This window comes from Typopeltis vanoorti, chromosome 17, assembly GCF_054136105.1.
Source record: "Typopeltis vanoorti isolate ZY-2024b chromosome 17, IOZ_Tvanoo_1.0, whole genome shotgun sequence".
NCBI classification, from domain to species: domain Eukaryota; kingdom Metazoa; phylum Arthropoda; class Arachnida; order Uropygi; family Thelyphonidae; genus Typopeltis; species Typopeltis vanoorti.
The window spans coordinates 74,818,434-74,834,393 of record NC_143565.1 but is presented as its reverse complement, the minus strand read 5'-3'; the positions used below and the strand labels follow the sequence as shown (position 1 = coordinate 74,834,393).

Here is a 15,960-nt window from a genome sequence, read left to right as displayed (position 1 = left end):
TGTTCATGCTGCTGTTGAAATGGTTCAGGAACTCTTGGTGGAAATCCAAACCATGGCTCCATGTTAGAAAATGATAAGCCTTTTTTGTAACGTTTTTGTGTCGTTTTTTATCAAGTTATTTGAAACGTTTTGAAAAACAGGGGCTACCCTGAGTGTCGAGTTTTCAAAATTCAAGTCATCCGAATTTAAGAAGAACCGGCCTACCAGTCCGAAACTCGGCGTTCGGGGGGCAGTCTCCCTAGTGTATATATATGATATATATATATATATATATATATATATATATGTATTGGAAATATTAGTACCAGGAGATAGTCGGATTGGTGACAAAGAAAATGAAAAAATTATAAAATATCGCGATTGGCAAATCGAAGTTGAACGAATCTAACAAAAGAAAACGAAAGTGATTCCATAATAATAGGCACTATCCCTAAAACATTGAAAAACCATCTAGAAGCACTCGTGTTAGATGGATTAAAAATTGGGCAGCTGCAAAAGGCCGCTTTGTTCGGCACAGTTTTCATTTTAAGAAAGTATTTCCACAACTCATAGGCCCTTCGGTAGGGCCCGAATCATTGGAATATAACCGGCCTTTTCTTAAGAATGAGGAAGCAAATCAAGCTTTGGTGAATACTATATATATATATATATATATATATATATCCCATAATATTTTTTCACCTGAACAGAAGTGATGGCATTTTCCACTGAGTATATATTTCCCAGTACAAGAAATAAAGGATTATTCATAGCAAAACCAAAGTTCTGTTTGTAAAGAATATTTGTAAAATACGAAATAATTAGAATTATGCAATGGATCAGGAGTGTCCTAGCATTTTACATAACTTCTGTTTTAAAAGAATCATAATCTGCTGATTGGGCACATTAGAAAACAGGGAAATCGCGTCAAAACTGACCATAATTTTATCTCTCTCAAGACATATGTCTTTAATAATCGAAACGAAATGTTCAGAATTCTGGACGAAGGAGATGGTAGAACTTGTTAAATCGTTTCCATCCTTATTCAAATATTTCAAACATTTATATGAGGGAGAGCCAGTGCCTTCCACAGTATGTCTCAGTGGAGTGTTTTCTTATGTATTTTCAAGGCTTATGTAATCGAGGAATAAAAGGATTTTTCGAAAGTATCTCTAGGAAACTCCCTAGTATATTTCAGGAAAATATTAGTACGCTTTTGGAGATCACTAATTGAATCTCTTTCAAGATAAATATCTGTATGCAATAATTGTGACATTATAGGCGAATATATACTATATACGGCACTTATAAAAGCAGCTGGCAATTGATAACTTAACAAGAGGTACCTTAATGCCACAAGAGTAGCTCCAGGGTTAGCAGCAGACTCAAATATTGAAGACAAGCACAAGAGGATCATGAAAGGAATCAGCATACTGCAGTCTTCTGAGCAATAACCACTTATCACAACATCGCTTTCTACACAGGAACACTCCTGGAACATCTGTAAGTCAATAATCATCTTTAGATAATGGTATATTATATTTTTCGCAATCAGAAAAACATTAATAGTGTAATTTATTTTATATTGCTATATGAACAGATAGGATGCTATTTACTAACATTTACTTGCAGAAAATTCTTACTGATAAAATAATTTTGAATGCAGGAAACGTAAAAGAGTAAATATCGAGCTTGGTTTTTTAAATTATTTTTAGTACGATATTACTGAAGACGTTTTCCCCGTATTAACATCTGTATTGCAACTACACTTGTTGTGTTATGAAATGACATCATTACATTATGGTTAGTTAGAAGTTAAGGAGAGATGAGTGCTGCCAAACCCCTCCTTGGATAAGTATGTACAACTTTTTTTTTATAAGACTTTTCTTTTTCACTACTTTCATCAATAAATCCCACGGTGGATTTTGATCTCGAGATCACAATCCAGGTGGTTAGAACTCTGATCCAAAATTTTGTTACTCGAAATCAAGTAAGAACTTTCATTAACGTGTGCTTGCATGGTATCTAGAGAGCGTGTGAGAATCAACATCAACTAATTAGAATTGGACGGGATCACATAGAGGTAAGGTTTTTCAGGTCCTCTTGAACTATTTTATTTCATCAATAAACCAATCAGAAGGATACACCCAGTTTATAGGAATAGTACACTGGTTTATTGCTTCAGCTATTTCGGCTGTAATTCCAAACGACTAATAGTTCGAAATTTTTGTTTGTTTTTCTTTTTATTTGAATTATGACAGAAATCACCAGGGCTAGGGACCCAGTGTTCATCTGGATGGTATGTCTAGAATGATCCAATTCCGACTTTCGGGAAGTAAAACTCCTGCCACCTCCATATGAACCTATCTAACTCATCGCCATCTAAAAGACCCTAAAAAGGTGTCTCAGTTTCTAGAGGATATAAACTGAGACACCTACCTACGATTTTCCAAAGGTAAGGTTTTTCATGTTCAAGAAGAATTCATATTTCGAGTCAAGAGTGGCGTTTTTGCGATTTGTATTGTACTCCAAGAGGAGTGAAAAACATCTGGTATGGTAGCAGAAATTAGTGCTTTCGGCATGACGGTATAGCACATACTGCATTGCTGATGAAGAACTAAGCGAAATCAATGGTACTGTAAAACTAAATAGTTGTACAGCAGCAGCCTACTATTAGACATTCCGCAAATTCACAAACTCGTGTGTGTGTGTGTGTGTGTGTGTGTGTGTGTGTGTGTGTGTGTGTGTGTGTGTGTGTGTGTGTGTGTGTGTGTGTGTGTGTGTGTGTGTGTGTGTGTGTGTGTGTTTTCCGCCATGATAATAACTGAGTCTCTTTAACAGTTAATATTATAGAGTTAGTCATTAACTGAATCACCCTTGAGTTTCAGAAACTGTCGCAATTTAAAAAAAAAAAAAGCTACGTACCAGTTCATTTGTGGAACCATTCAAATATGTGCTGTAGTTTCTGCATCCGGCATAACAAGGAGAAAAATAAGAGAGATCGCCATCTGATGAACAAACGGGTTGAAAAGATTCGGTATTGCATCCACATCCGCTGTTGCAGTTGGTACTTACATTTAGAAGTCTGTAATATAAAAAATCTCGTGATGTTGAATACTTACTACCGTAATATGTGATTGATAAAAGTGTTTTATGTGACTTAAAACTACGAAGGGTTGTCAATGTATATTTCTACCGTGGATAAATTAAAGTGTTTTTTTTTTATTGATTCTATGTTTGTGTCTTTTCATTTATTTTATACATAATCCGAAAATGCGTTCTAGGAACAATGCAACTTTTTAAACGTCACTCAAGCATGCAGTAAGCCGGGCGATGGGCACAGACGTGTCGATCCAATTCATGTGTCTAAAATAGCCAAAAATCTAAATATGAAACAGGAATCACAAAACTTTACGACATAAAACAAGAACGTTTTTCATTTTACATATTTTATATTACTAACCAATAAAGATGCCAAAGTCTTACATACCTACCCATTTTCTAAGAATGTGCCATGCATATTTATTGCAGGACAACTCATAAAAATGAATGCCGCAAAACTAAGCATAAAAAAAATCTCACGAAACACGATATATCCTGTTACGTAACGAGGTCTTGGCTTAAACTTTTGGATGATCGCCCCACCAAGCAGCGTACCTATGAACACTGCTGACATGGGCACTGAACCTGAATGATAACAAAGAATTAAATCATTATGTCACTGCTTAATATTTACTGATTGAGAGAGAGAGAGATTTAGTAATTAATTAATTGAAGTTATTTAATTATTCAGTTAAAAAATTAAATGAAGTTAATCGTTTTTTGAAAACAAAAGGGGGGCTTCACCAAGTGACATCCCCCCCTTGAACTAATTGTTGTGTATGGAGAAAAGGTCAAAAAAAGCACCAAAGTTTTTCATTTAAATTCATTAAAATCATTGCACCAAAGTGTTTTTGGTGCAATGAATTTAAAGCGGGCCATTGTGACATTGAAGATCGACATTAAGCGGTCACACCTTCATCCAGCAAGACAGAAAACAACATTTCGCATTAAGGGAATCGTTCTTGAAGAATGGCGAGTAAAATTGCGTAAAAATCACAACTGGTGAACTTGAGTAAGTCCACCGTTTACGAAATTGTTCACGATCTCCGTGGCTTTCTAAAAGTGCTCCTGATGGATGCCCCTACAACTGTCAATGGAGCACAAGTCAACATGCATGGGGGGATGTTTCTGGAGAATATCTAGCGATAATACAGCCACAAAGGCGATAATTGTCTCGCTCGCATAGTCACAGGAGACAAAATATGGGATCATCACTTTACCCGGGAAAGCAAACAAGTCATGACCTGGAAGCATCCAAAACTTTTGCGAGCAAAAAATTCAAAACTGTTCCCACTCTCCGAAAAGTCATTGGATCTCCAGGGCATTCTATTGTGGACTTCTTGCCAAAGGCAGGAACAATCAATGCAAAGCTTTACTGTTCAACGTTGGACTAACTGAAAGCCACCATTCGATGCAAACGAGCAGGACACCGAAAAAGCGGTGTGGTTTTGGAGCACAATAAAGCTACTCTACACACTGCGCACACCACCTGTGAGTGGTTGCACTGCAATCGTTGGGAAACTCTGTCGCATCCATACAGCCCAGACGTAGCGCCATCAGACTTCCACTTGTTCCGCCCGTTCAAGAAACATCTTTCTGGAAGACATTTCACTACAGATGAGGAAGTTCATCAGCTGGTGCGATGTTGTTTAATGGGCAGGATCAGGGACTTCAGTACTTGTATGGATAATCTGATGTATTGTTAGGACAAGTGCATCAATAAATTTGAAGAATTTGTGAATAGTGCCTACTGACTTATTTCTTTGTGTATAATTTCAACTTCCTATTGTTAAACATGCAATCATTTTAATAGCTTCCAAAACAGAACACTGACTTAGTTTCTACACGAAAGATCTCCTTTTGATCCCCCTTAGTTTCAATGATACCCTCTCACTCTTGGATTGGCTTTAATATCGAGTCTATTCTAACGCAACTTATCAAAAACTTGGTGCACTCTTTCGTTTGTAACTGTATCTCGCAATCACTAAATATACATCACTTTTTATAAATCTCATATCCTCCCCATCTTACCATGCTGTTCTCAGATGTGGCGTTCTGTTCCAAAAGCTTCCCTAAGAATGCTCTTGCTTTCTAGTCAATCCGCTTAAAAGTCTATTGCTCCCTCTGAAACTTTGTCCAATGAAAATCACACAGACGGTCTGTTTTTGCAGTATGTTTTTTTCTCTCTTCACAGGTGCTATTCTACTGAACTGCCCACGACTGTTCAAGTACATTCATCTAATTGCATAAGAACACTAGCAGAAAGCTCATATCTGATCATTCCCTGAATATATATATATTCATATTTATATATACTGACTATAATCGGATTGTCTGACTTCTTCAGGTGTGGGAACATACAAAGCAAGTAAATCGGAGTATACACACACACACACACACACACACACACGCTCCGGATGATGACCTTCATATGAAGGTCGAAAAAACGTTGGGAAATTAAAGTAATTATTCTTAACACGTTAGTAGTCTCCATAATGTCTAAAAATGAAATAATAAGTTTTGTACTAAGAACGAAAAAATGAGTCACCATTTGAACAATGAACATTAGACCCAATTACTCAACAACGGATAAATTTGATCTCAATAAATATACACCGATTCATTATTAACTCCGTGCGTGAATGATTAATTTTGGGTTATTTCAGTCACTGAAGTCTGTTGACGGTTAATAGTACCGGCTATATGTTACTCAGCCTATAATTTTTCCATCCAACAAATACGTACCGCCCCAGTCTGCCGAGAAAACCTTCTCAACAACTGACAGGCTGCCAGTTCAAATCCCCACATAGATGTGGATGTTTGTAAAATACCTTTACATGAGAGATAAATTTCATCAAGTATGAGACCAATCTTGCTTATTGGAGGCCTGAGACAGCTCGATAAAGTTTTCTGTTTGTTCATCCACCCACAATACTAATGCAAAATATTTCAGACAAATGAAAAACCTCAAGTTCTTGGAGAATAATTAACACACGCATTGTATTAGATCTGGTAAAACGCGTTTTTAGCTTTCATGATGTTATAACATGTTATATAATTAAATGAAAAAAAAAAAGTGTGTGTATGTGTGTGTGTGTGTGTGTGTGTGTGTGTGTGTGTGTGTGTGTGTGTGTGTGTGTGTGTGTGTGTGTGTGTGTGCGTGCGTGCGTGCGTGCACGCGCGCGAATTTTTCAATCAGTGGTTGCAGTGGACATCTAGACTTGATTTTGTAGCTTCCCAACACAACAAACAAACCAATGAATAATAATTAAATGGTGTCATCCTCAGATAAGCTTACAAGTAAGCTTCGGGGATGTAAGCTGAGAAATTCATTACATCTCATCCAAGATTTAAAAAAAAAAAGTTTAATGTACCATATGTAATCAAACGCATTTAATGTACGTATCACATGTAAACAAATGTATGTAATGTATGCATCATATGTAAACAAGTGTATATGGTGCTGTATCATATGTAAACAAATGTATGTAATATATGCATCATATGTAAACAAATGTATATGATGCTGTATCATATGTAAACAAATATATGTATCATATGTAAACAAATATATGTATCATATGTAAACAAATATATGTATCATATGTAATAAAAATTTATCACATCCTCCATGGAGTCAGCAGACTTGTTGCGGTGGTTCATTCAACTGACAACATATTTATCGCACTGAATCTGAAAATTCTTAACACTCCCAATATTAACAACCTATTCCGATAATGCGTTCCATTCAGTGTGCACTGGGATGAATACTCTAAGTTTCATACTTCCCTCACTCATTTGACTGATTTTTATTTAGGAAATTAATGTTAATTAACTATCAATACATCTCTTATGGAATTTAAAAAGTAGATTCCTAATATGCATATTCCTTCCTCAGTATTCAAAACCACAACTTGCCTGAAAGTTTCAATCCAACAGTCTTTGACTTTGTTTCTTCTTTTCCTTGGGTAGATTTTGAAGAACGTTTAATTTCCTTTGGAAACATAGCAATAGGAATTATGAACACAAATATAGTGAAGGCTAACACAAGAAGTCCAATCCACCAAGCTCCCACCCATCTCGGATCATCTGATGTATATCCTGGATCATCTGAAAATAGAAATATTCAGCAGTAATAATAGTCAGAAATTTCACATACAGGTATTGACACAGATTAATATATTCTACAGAACTTTCATACACTTGAATAACTACAGGGTCATCTTTCGTCCTAATCATTCTTTCCATACTTTGCTTTAGATTATGATAATATGAATCCAGCATTTTTGACTCGCCAACCTTTACTACATGATCATCAGTTTATGTATCTTTTTTTTTTTCATTTTTTTTGATACATTGATCTGGTCAGCACACGATGTTTTACTTGATTATGAAGTCGGGCATGGTTGTGCCTTATATCTGTCCTTTCCATTTCCTCTCTTATCCGTTTAACTTCAATTTCTTCATCATTCTTAATGACTAAAAATGAAATTACTTTCATGCTGGCTACTGATTTTATAGGACACAAAATTTGCATATCCACAGTCGCATCCATTTTCGTACTGCTGGAGGAATGGAAAATGAAAATCATAGATATGGCGGATTTTATGGATGGTAAAATATCATGAAGAAGCTATGCACTTTACAATTTAGGAAAATATTTCACTGGAGGCAAAAATGAATTAAAGAGCTCAATGTGTCCAACTGTTGCCATACAGTTGGACACATTGCCACAGGGCATATCCACAGTCGCATCCATTTTCGTACTGCTGGAGGAATGGAAAATGAAAATCATAGATATGGCGGATTTTATGGATGGTAAAATATCATGAAGAAGCTATGCACTTTACAATTTAGGAAAATATTTCACTGGAGGCAAAAATGAATTAAAGAGCTCAATGTGTCCAACTGTTGCCATTAGTGTTTTAGCTCTAAAAAACCGCAAGTATGGATATTTAAACGAGAGTACTTCAATGACATTCGAACACAATAACAATATTTATTACTTTATTTAGATCTAGAAGATTGGTGGATAAGTAGATTCCGCGTGTGTGTGTGTGTGTGTGTGTGTGTGTGTGTGTGTGTGTGTGTGTGTGTGTGTGTGTGTGTGTGTGTGTGTGTGTGTGTGTGTGTGTGTGTGTGTGTGTGTGTGTGTGTGTGTGTGTGTGTGAAAAGAATACTTTACACATCTGCATTTGATTTTTAATTTAGTTCATCAAGTTCATTTAATGTATCAAAAAGATTTTCTTGTTTCACGTTACCATTATGAAAATCAGTTTATGAGAAATCAATTATTTTTACTACACTTGTCATTCCTGAAATCGAACCATTACTTCCAATTAACTGCTTAACATTTATATTTTATGGTCTCAGCAGAAACATTGTTTGTTTAGAAATAATTAACGAAGTTTACAATTCGCTAAAAAATTTTTCTACCGTCATACTTATTTTCTACATCTACTTACAGAATGGATCTTCGTAGTATTTTAAGCAGATCGAGGACAGAGTGAAACCCAATACAGGCCCAAATATCCGTAAAGCAAACATTAAAGCTGGAAAATAAATAAAAAATTTATTTAGAATATAAATCAAAATTAGGCGTAGAAAAATAACACTGGTGAAATAAACAAACTGACATAATTGCATTTGTTCACTTCAAGCCATACTTCAGAATTAACTACATCCAGTGCATGAAAGCTTGTCGATAACCTAATAGGCTCTAATCACCAGTTTTGCACTCATCAAATCTCGACTTCATACGATGCATTTTCATTAGAAATTAAAGTATTATAGTTGCATTCTATAAATATTTTGCCGACAGATTCGTATAAATAAGAAATGATAGACATTCTAGATAAACGATTGATCCAAGATTGCTCAGAAACTATTTCAGATCATTATTGACTCTAAACCTCTCACGCATCATGTCCACTGTGGTGGACAGCTACCATGGTTTACTTCACATCTCCATGAGACAAGTTTCGTAACCTCTGATGCATGCAGTCCACCCTAGTGGGTTTCCTCTGCATAGTGGTGTTATCTAGTGGCTAAGAATGCGACTTCCAAAGTCATAAATTGCTTTTAATAAGCACTGTGTGGCTATGATGGTGGACTGGATGGCAGCAATTCGTGCATGAGAGGGTTCATAGGGTTTTTGTTTAATGTCAACTAATAATGGCACACCAATTTGACAGGGAAAATTCTAAATTAATCACATTGAAATGCATTGATATTTAAAAATGGATGTAACTTGAAGATAATGAATTTAATTTTAGAACAAAAAAGTGAATCGTTACTTACTCATATATGCTGGGAAGTCTTGCTTATTTACATTGTCATCTAAGTAAGGTAATCCTATAATATAAATGGTTACAGATCCAATTCCATTGAGCGCATGTGCAATAAAAAGCATACAAAAAGCCGGAATGGCTAGAGATGCCTTATCGTCGTGACAAGACTCTTCCACACCGGTCATACACATTTGATTCTCTGTTTTTGATAAATTCGTGGCATTCATCGAATCTAGGGACACATTATAACCTGCACCATATATGAAATACGGAAGTACCGTTATAAAGCAACTGAAAATGACCATGGTCATTCCTGCAGCAATAAGTCGTGGCCTGTGAATGCCTCTACTGTAATAGCCAATCAAAATATTTCCAGCTATAGGACCCACATTTTCTACGACCAGCAGCACACCGCTTGATACGCTATCAAATCCAAATCTTTTCTCCAAAGTAGTAATTACACCAGTAAAGTAGAATAAAAACGCTCCCTGCAGCACACTCAGGGCGGAAATCACTACTAAGCAAGCTTTAGGATTAGCAAACCTTTGTAGCCAACCAGGAGTGAAATTACCAATTCCACAAAGATGGTCTTTATTAATCTCCTTATCCATGATGGTTTTTATAGACTGGAAAGAAAAGACAAATCTGTTCATTCATTATGAATATAAAAAATGTTAAACTAAATTTAACCATGAAATTTCAATTAATCTTCCCTCTCTCTCTCTTTCTCTCTCTCTCTCTGCCTATCTGACTAAATATTCATAATACCTGATAAAGAAAAAAAGGAAAACCACTGCCTTTATGAATTAATTTATTAATTAAATATTGTCAGAAATATAGTGCTGAGTTAACTGTTTTTTGCAAGTTATCATTTGTGAAAATATCAATACGTAAAATTTCAAAATATCTTAAATGACCCTTTAGCAGTCATGTGAATGCTGCTGTATAATTTTGGTATTTTGCTGGATTTAAGTAAGTCTTCAGTTGCTGGGTTATCTGATGTTTCATTACACTTCAATCCTACATGAAGTAGTAATGTGAAAATATTACACTATGTTGTGCTTAGATGATTGAATGAATCAATGCAAATCCTTGTTTAGGGAATGTAACAAATGCTATACGAGGTGAGTATGACACACTTTCTTTACGTGTGTTCTTATGCGATGTTAGCACAATAAAAATAACCGAGTTTCCGTGGAGAAGGCTGTATTCTGAAGGCAAGAAAAATAATCAGTTGTCTCTGGAATTCAAACTGCAGCTTCTATTGATTTTTTTTTTCAATTTCCACTAATTATTCAAGATCTCTCATATTATTTCGGCTCTTTCCTATTTTGATTTTAATCGAAAGTCTATTAAAACATGGTATCAACATTTGAAAATAACACTTAAAAAATTTTTACCAATAGTATCATCTTCCCATTTGTACATTGCAGATCATATGATTGGTGACGTGTTCAATAAAATATCGAAAAGAATAATGTGCAATGAGTTATAGCACTTTAAAGCAATAATTAATTGTTGAAACATTCTAATTTTATTATCCATATTAATTATATTCAGAGATCACTTCATTCAACATCACAGGTTCAACTATCTACGCGTATAAGACAATCCACGTATTAAATTAAATATTTTTAGTAGTTTCAGTATTTGTTTAATCAATAACTTCACATTTTAAAGACAAAGGATAGGTAAGCAGAAAATTGTATTTGCTTACCATACGGTGAAAATGAATACTTCAATGAAATATAAGCCATCTAGAAATACAGACTCGTTTGTTTCAAATAAACAAACTTGAGCTGGATTTTAAAGTCACTTTTGTAGTGGGTGGTTTCATCTTTTTTTCTTATTCTATAAGTAAACTAATTTATTTAGGAGTTTACGTCTTATGGTGTCTTTCATAAGTTTCCTCGTATTCACTGAATCGGAAATGGACGAATTGTAAATAGCGGACGTCATTCGATGGCAAGTACAACTTCATGTCACGTGATTCTTCTTGTGACGTGCATCATCCACTTAGTACTCGACGCGTTCCGTGACCACCAGAAATATGAAGGGGGGGGGGGGGGAAGACAAGATGCTAAAGAAGAAGCAGTTTGTAAATCACACATGTGACATATTTATATTCGGAAATTCAAGCATGAGTGTAATTAATTGCAGATAATTGAAGTCCATATTTCGTTGAAATAAATGACGAAATGCAATGACAAAACTTTAAAAAACATTAATAAAATAGACGGACGAATGTACAGCAAATAGAAGACAAAAGACTGCCAAAGGAAGAAATTGAATGAAAAGAAAAGAGTCGGGTTCATTTAATGTACAGGTAACTAAGTTGGTCAACTACTTTATTACCCATGAGGCAATTGTCTTATTTGTGTCATTTACATGTGTTTGCTAGGCCAGTTTGTCTCGTTTTAAAAAAACTTTAAAGGGAAAAAAAATTCTCCGAGAGAGAAAAATATTCCCATATCTGTCAAAATTAATTTACAATGTGTTTGAAAGGCGCTTCCATCAGTAACAACAATACTAGAATAAGTGTGTATATATAAGAAGCATTTGATTTGAATAAAATTAATAATCAGACTCTGTAAGTACGATAATAAAGTAAGAAAAAAATGTACATCATTTCTCAAAAAAATTCTAAAATTTCAAAGAATTAAAAATTTGAACCCAAAGTGTGTATTGTGTTTTTAGCGTGATGGGAATTCAGTGGGCTATTTTTGATTAGCGATTTCAAGTGACGGTTATACAAAGTCTCATCAGTAACCTGTTTCTTGGATTTACAACCAAGTAATATTATTACAAAACATTTTTCTCTAGAAGTAGATAGAGTTACGTTGAAATCATTTGGTTATCAGCCTTTTATTTGAACATTCTTGGTTGACTTACTGAGAAGGACAATCTCGTAAAGGATGAATGTGGTGTGCCCTACTTATGCGATTTCTGCTCCATTAAAAATAGCAGACTTCATAAGCGAATCGAGAAGAACTACTGGAGAATCTTTGAAGTTACTAACAGCTGGTTTGGGAGAGAATGCAATAACAAAAATAAATATTGGTTATCAAACTTAAAAGTGAAACTAAGTATGTTAATGATTTGAACGATGGATAAAGACTAAGAAAATTCTCCACGAAAAGTGTGAAGCGTGAAAAAAAACACCAAAGAATTAGCTGAGCAAAACTGACATTCTGGAGATTTCTTTAATATTTATTTTTTTATTAATTTTATATTTTTGTGTTTATGTTTTATTTACTTTTAGATAGCCAGGAAACCCTACTCTAAGACTATAAATGGAACTTTTTCAAGTTACTTCAAACCTTCATTAAGTGAGACAGTGGTCTTTCTCATGACATTGATGTTTATCCCAACAAAAATATGTCATTTAGCACCTGGTTTATTATCACAATGGGTTCAGCTCTGTATTTTTTTTTTTTGTATGTGCAGGGATTCTGGGCCAAAACAATGCAACGGCTCATTGTGCCCTAAAATTATTCTTTCCCCATTTCAAAAACTCTAGTTGGGGCAAAATGAAAGATGACATCATCACCACGATCAAAAGGGTAATAAATAAATAATAAATCCATAATAAAGGCTATTCTAGTAAAAATATTCAAAATCCAGGGACTCTAAAAATGTTTTCGACAGTGGCGCAAGTGCTGTGCTACATTATAAGAAATTCTTTGAAGGAAACGGGTGTGGATAGCAGATGAATGTAAGATAACCAACACGTTATTAACAATCTTAAACATTTTAATACAATCTAGCTTTAGCTTATCTTATCTACAAAACGAACAAGCATGGAAGAAAGAACGAACCTCCACGATATAAGAAAAGAGAATTTATAGAAAGATATCTCCGATTTCAGCAGTATTACCACACTTAATATCAGATATAAGTAATTACGCATTAAAAATCACCGTTATATAAACTCTGTTGTAATATTTGGTGCTGAAATGTCTGGGTGAAGTTCCACATTTGATCAGCTTTCGTGACTTTGATTTATATTCCAGAAATAATTAATTTCAACTTCACGTGGTCTTTTTTGCAGTGGTCAGAGCATTCCTTCAAATTAATTATGCAGATTTTATTCAGTTCATTAGAAATCCTGTGTATCACATTTCTGAGACAGAATTACTAATTAAGTAACAATATTTTCTGTAAGCATTGAATGTATATTTTGTTTTATTTGTTTAAAGCGTATTTAACTGTTCAGAGTTCTTTACGAATTGTTTAAAATTCAATATTATTTCTACTGCATTAATGGCCCTATGAAATTACCATAAAAAAATATTATCATAGAACTTTTATCGGGCGAAGTTGTTATTACGTTATTAATTTCCAAATTTAAATCGGTATTAAAACGGATAACTTACGTTGGTTGAAGAAGTGCACACTTAAAATAATGGACCACGAATTACTGAGGCAGATATGACTTCAATTTAAATATGGCCTATAAATCACTGCAGCATTTAAACACGATTTCGCGCGTTATATACCATTTCTTCACAGTCGCAAGTGTGACTGTGAGATGAGTATTGTTTAACTCTGAAAGAACGTCCCACAACCAGCCACCCTAACTGGTCGCCCACAGTAAAATAAATATAAAAAGAGAATGTTGGCAAAGAGCCATTAAAAGGAGTGATTCCATTCCGGAAATCACGTGTTACTAATACACGTGATCATCGAGTATTTTGGTAGATAAGCGTGAATCTTATTCTTAGCCGATCACACAAACTGGAAAATTGTTTCAAAAATCAGATAAAAAAAGTATACGTTTTTCACATATACAATAATGTATGAAACGCAAGATGTTCTTTCTTTAATAGTGAAGGGAATAAATGATTATAAAAAGCAACCGAAAGAGGAAATCCGTCCTTGAACTGATTTGCACTGTTAATCCTTCCAAAAATATCCTTGAAGAAAACTCCAATGGCAACTCACAATTTTTGGTGATAAGATTTTTTTAAGAATGACGCCACTCTCATAAGCATATTTTATCTTCTTGTATTCATTAAAATGACAAGTGTTTTCATCATTCTTTCTTACTTTTGTATTTCGTTGAGTCGATTTTGAACTGTAGAGATACTCCAGTATAGTGGTTCTTAACCTAGACTAGTGGCAGGCCGTGCATAAGCACCGCGACACTGCAGTACCCCCAAGAAAAAAATGAAAAAATTTAATTTTGTCGGTGTTTATAAATAAAAATGTGAAAAGAAGCTATTGGCTAAACTCTCATCTTACCGAATATAAATGAAGTTTCAGATACGATGATTGGCCCAAGTAAAAGTAAAATATGACGTCGTCAATTCCTCTCAGCAGTAGTTCAGTATCAACAAAAACTGACGAAACGGCAAATTTTCAAGGTTCTTAAAGATTTTTTAATACCAAAAACGTTCCTTCCTAAATATTATTACGAGTGCAACTGATGGAGCACTGGCTATGATTGTCGTCACCGTTGTGTTATAACACATTTAAAAGAAGCATTTCCAAATATCTTTACTTTTCACTGCATTCTTCATAGACAACAATTAGATGCAAAACATCTTAACGCTAGACTACATAAGAATTTGGATGATGTTATTAAAGCAGTGAATAAAACAAAAGCCCAGTCATTGAATTGAACAGTTCCCCTATTTGTCGGGAACTTTTCCATAAAAATGAAGATGCATTTGAGCGTCTTTTGCTTCACACTGAAGTTAGATGGCTCTCAAATTGTCTGCGACGCATTAATGATCTCTACGATACTGTTTTAGAATTTCTTAATTCACGTGATAAGAACATGTGTAATGTTCTAAAAAAGAAAAAAAGGTTGACATCGCATATCTTTCCCATATTTTCCCCAAATTAAATGAGGATAACGTCAAATTGCAGGGAAGCAACACGAATCTTATTAAAACAAACGAAATCATAAATAGTTTTATCAGCAAATTAACATATAAGCAAAGCATTAAAGACGAGATTTTCTGCAGTTCCCAAGTCTATAAATAATAGCTGATTATTTAATATTAGATACAGATTTGGATTGTTATTTTTCCCATCTTAAGACACTGAAAGATGATTTCGTCAGATTCAAAAACCTTGATGACCTTAAAATACCCGATTGTGTCATTAATCCATTTCTTTCTGATGCCACTTCTGTTCATCCAAATTTGTGTGAAGGATTTATTGACTTAAAAACGATTTTGAAGTTCAAGTACAATTTAAACAGGCTGCGTATGAAAGATTGTTTCTAAACATGCAATGCAAGAGACTGGACATTGAGGATGGGAGAAAGCTGGAAACAGCTAAAATAGTAGTTATTTCAATTTTCCTTATAAAATAAAATTGCATATAATATTTATAAGCTAAAATATTTTTTTAATTTCTCTTTTATGAAAAATATTTTGTGTATTTAAATTGTACTGATACACCATCGAATCCTCAGTTTTGGCAAGAAATAAAATTACTGCTCATTGCTTTTCCTTCTCCATACTTGGTCGCGAAAGGATTCAGTGTGCTGTTGCAATTGTTAGATAAGCAACGAAACAGATTGCAAATAAATGAATGAGGAGACTTCGTTTCTCGAACATTGAATTTGATATTGAAA

The 15,960-nt window shown here is 34.4% G+C and overlaps 2 protein-coding genes across 2 annotated transcripts in view; both read right to left on the bottom strand.

Annotated features, from left to right (window-relative positions):
• The window catches only part of LOC150097498 (solute carrier organic anion transporter family member 74D-like), a 34,784-nt gene extending 33,332 nt beyond the window's left edge, over window positions 1-1,452 (bottom strand). The window contains exon 1 of the mRNA XM_090407391.1: window positions 1,326-1,452. The gene's annotated coding sequence lies outside the window, so the exon portion shown is untranslated. The remainder of the gene's footprint in view (window positions 1-1,325) is intronic.
• Window positions 1,365-13,876, bottom strand: LOC150097497 (solute carrier organic anion transporter family member 74D-like). The gene is made up of 5 exons (XM_090406937.1): window positions 13,748-13,876; window positions 9,382-9,997; window positions 8,547-8,633; window positions 7,000-7,191; window positions 1,365-1,480 (listed from the first exon to the last, which is right to left on the bottom strand). The coding sequence occupies exons 2-5, from the start codon at window positions 9,980-9,982 to the stop codon at window positions 1,365-1,367; spliced, it is 996 nt and encodes a 331-aa protein (XP_090263063.1). The 5' UTR covers window positions 9,983-9,997; window positions 13,748-13,876.
• Between the last annotated feature and the right edge of the window lie 2,084 nt (window positions 13,877-15,960).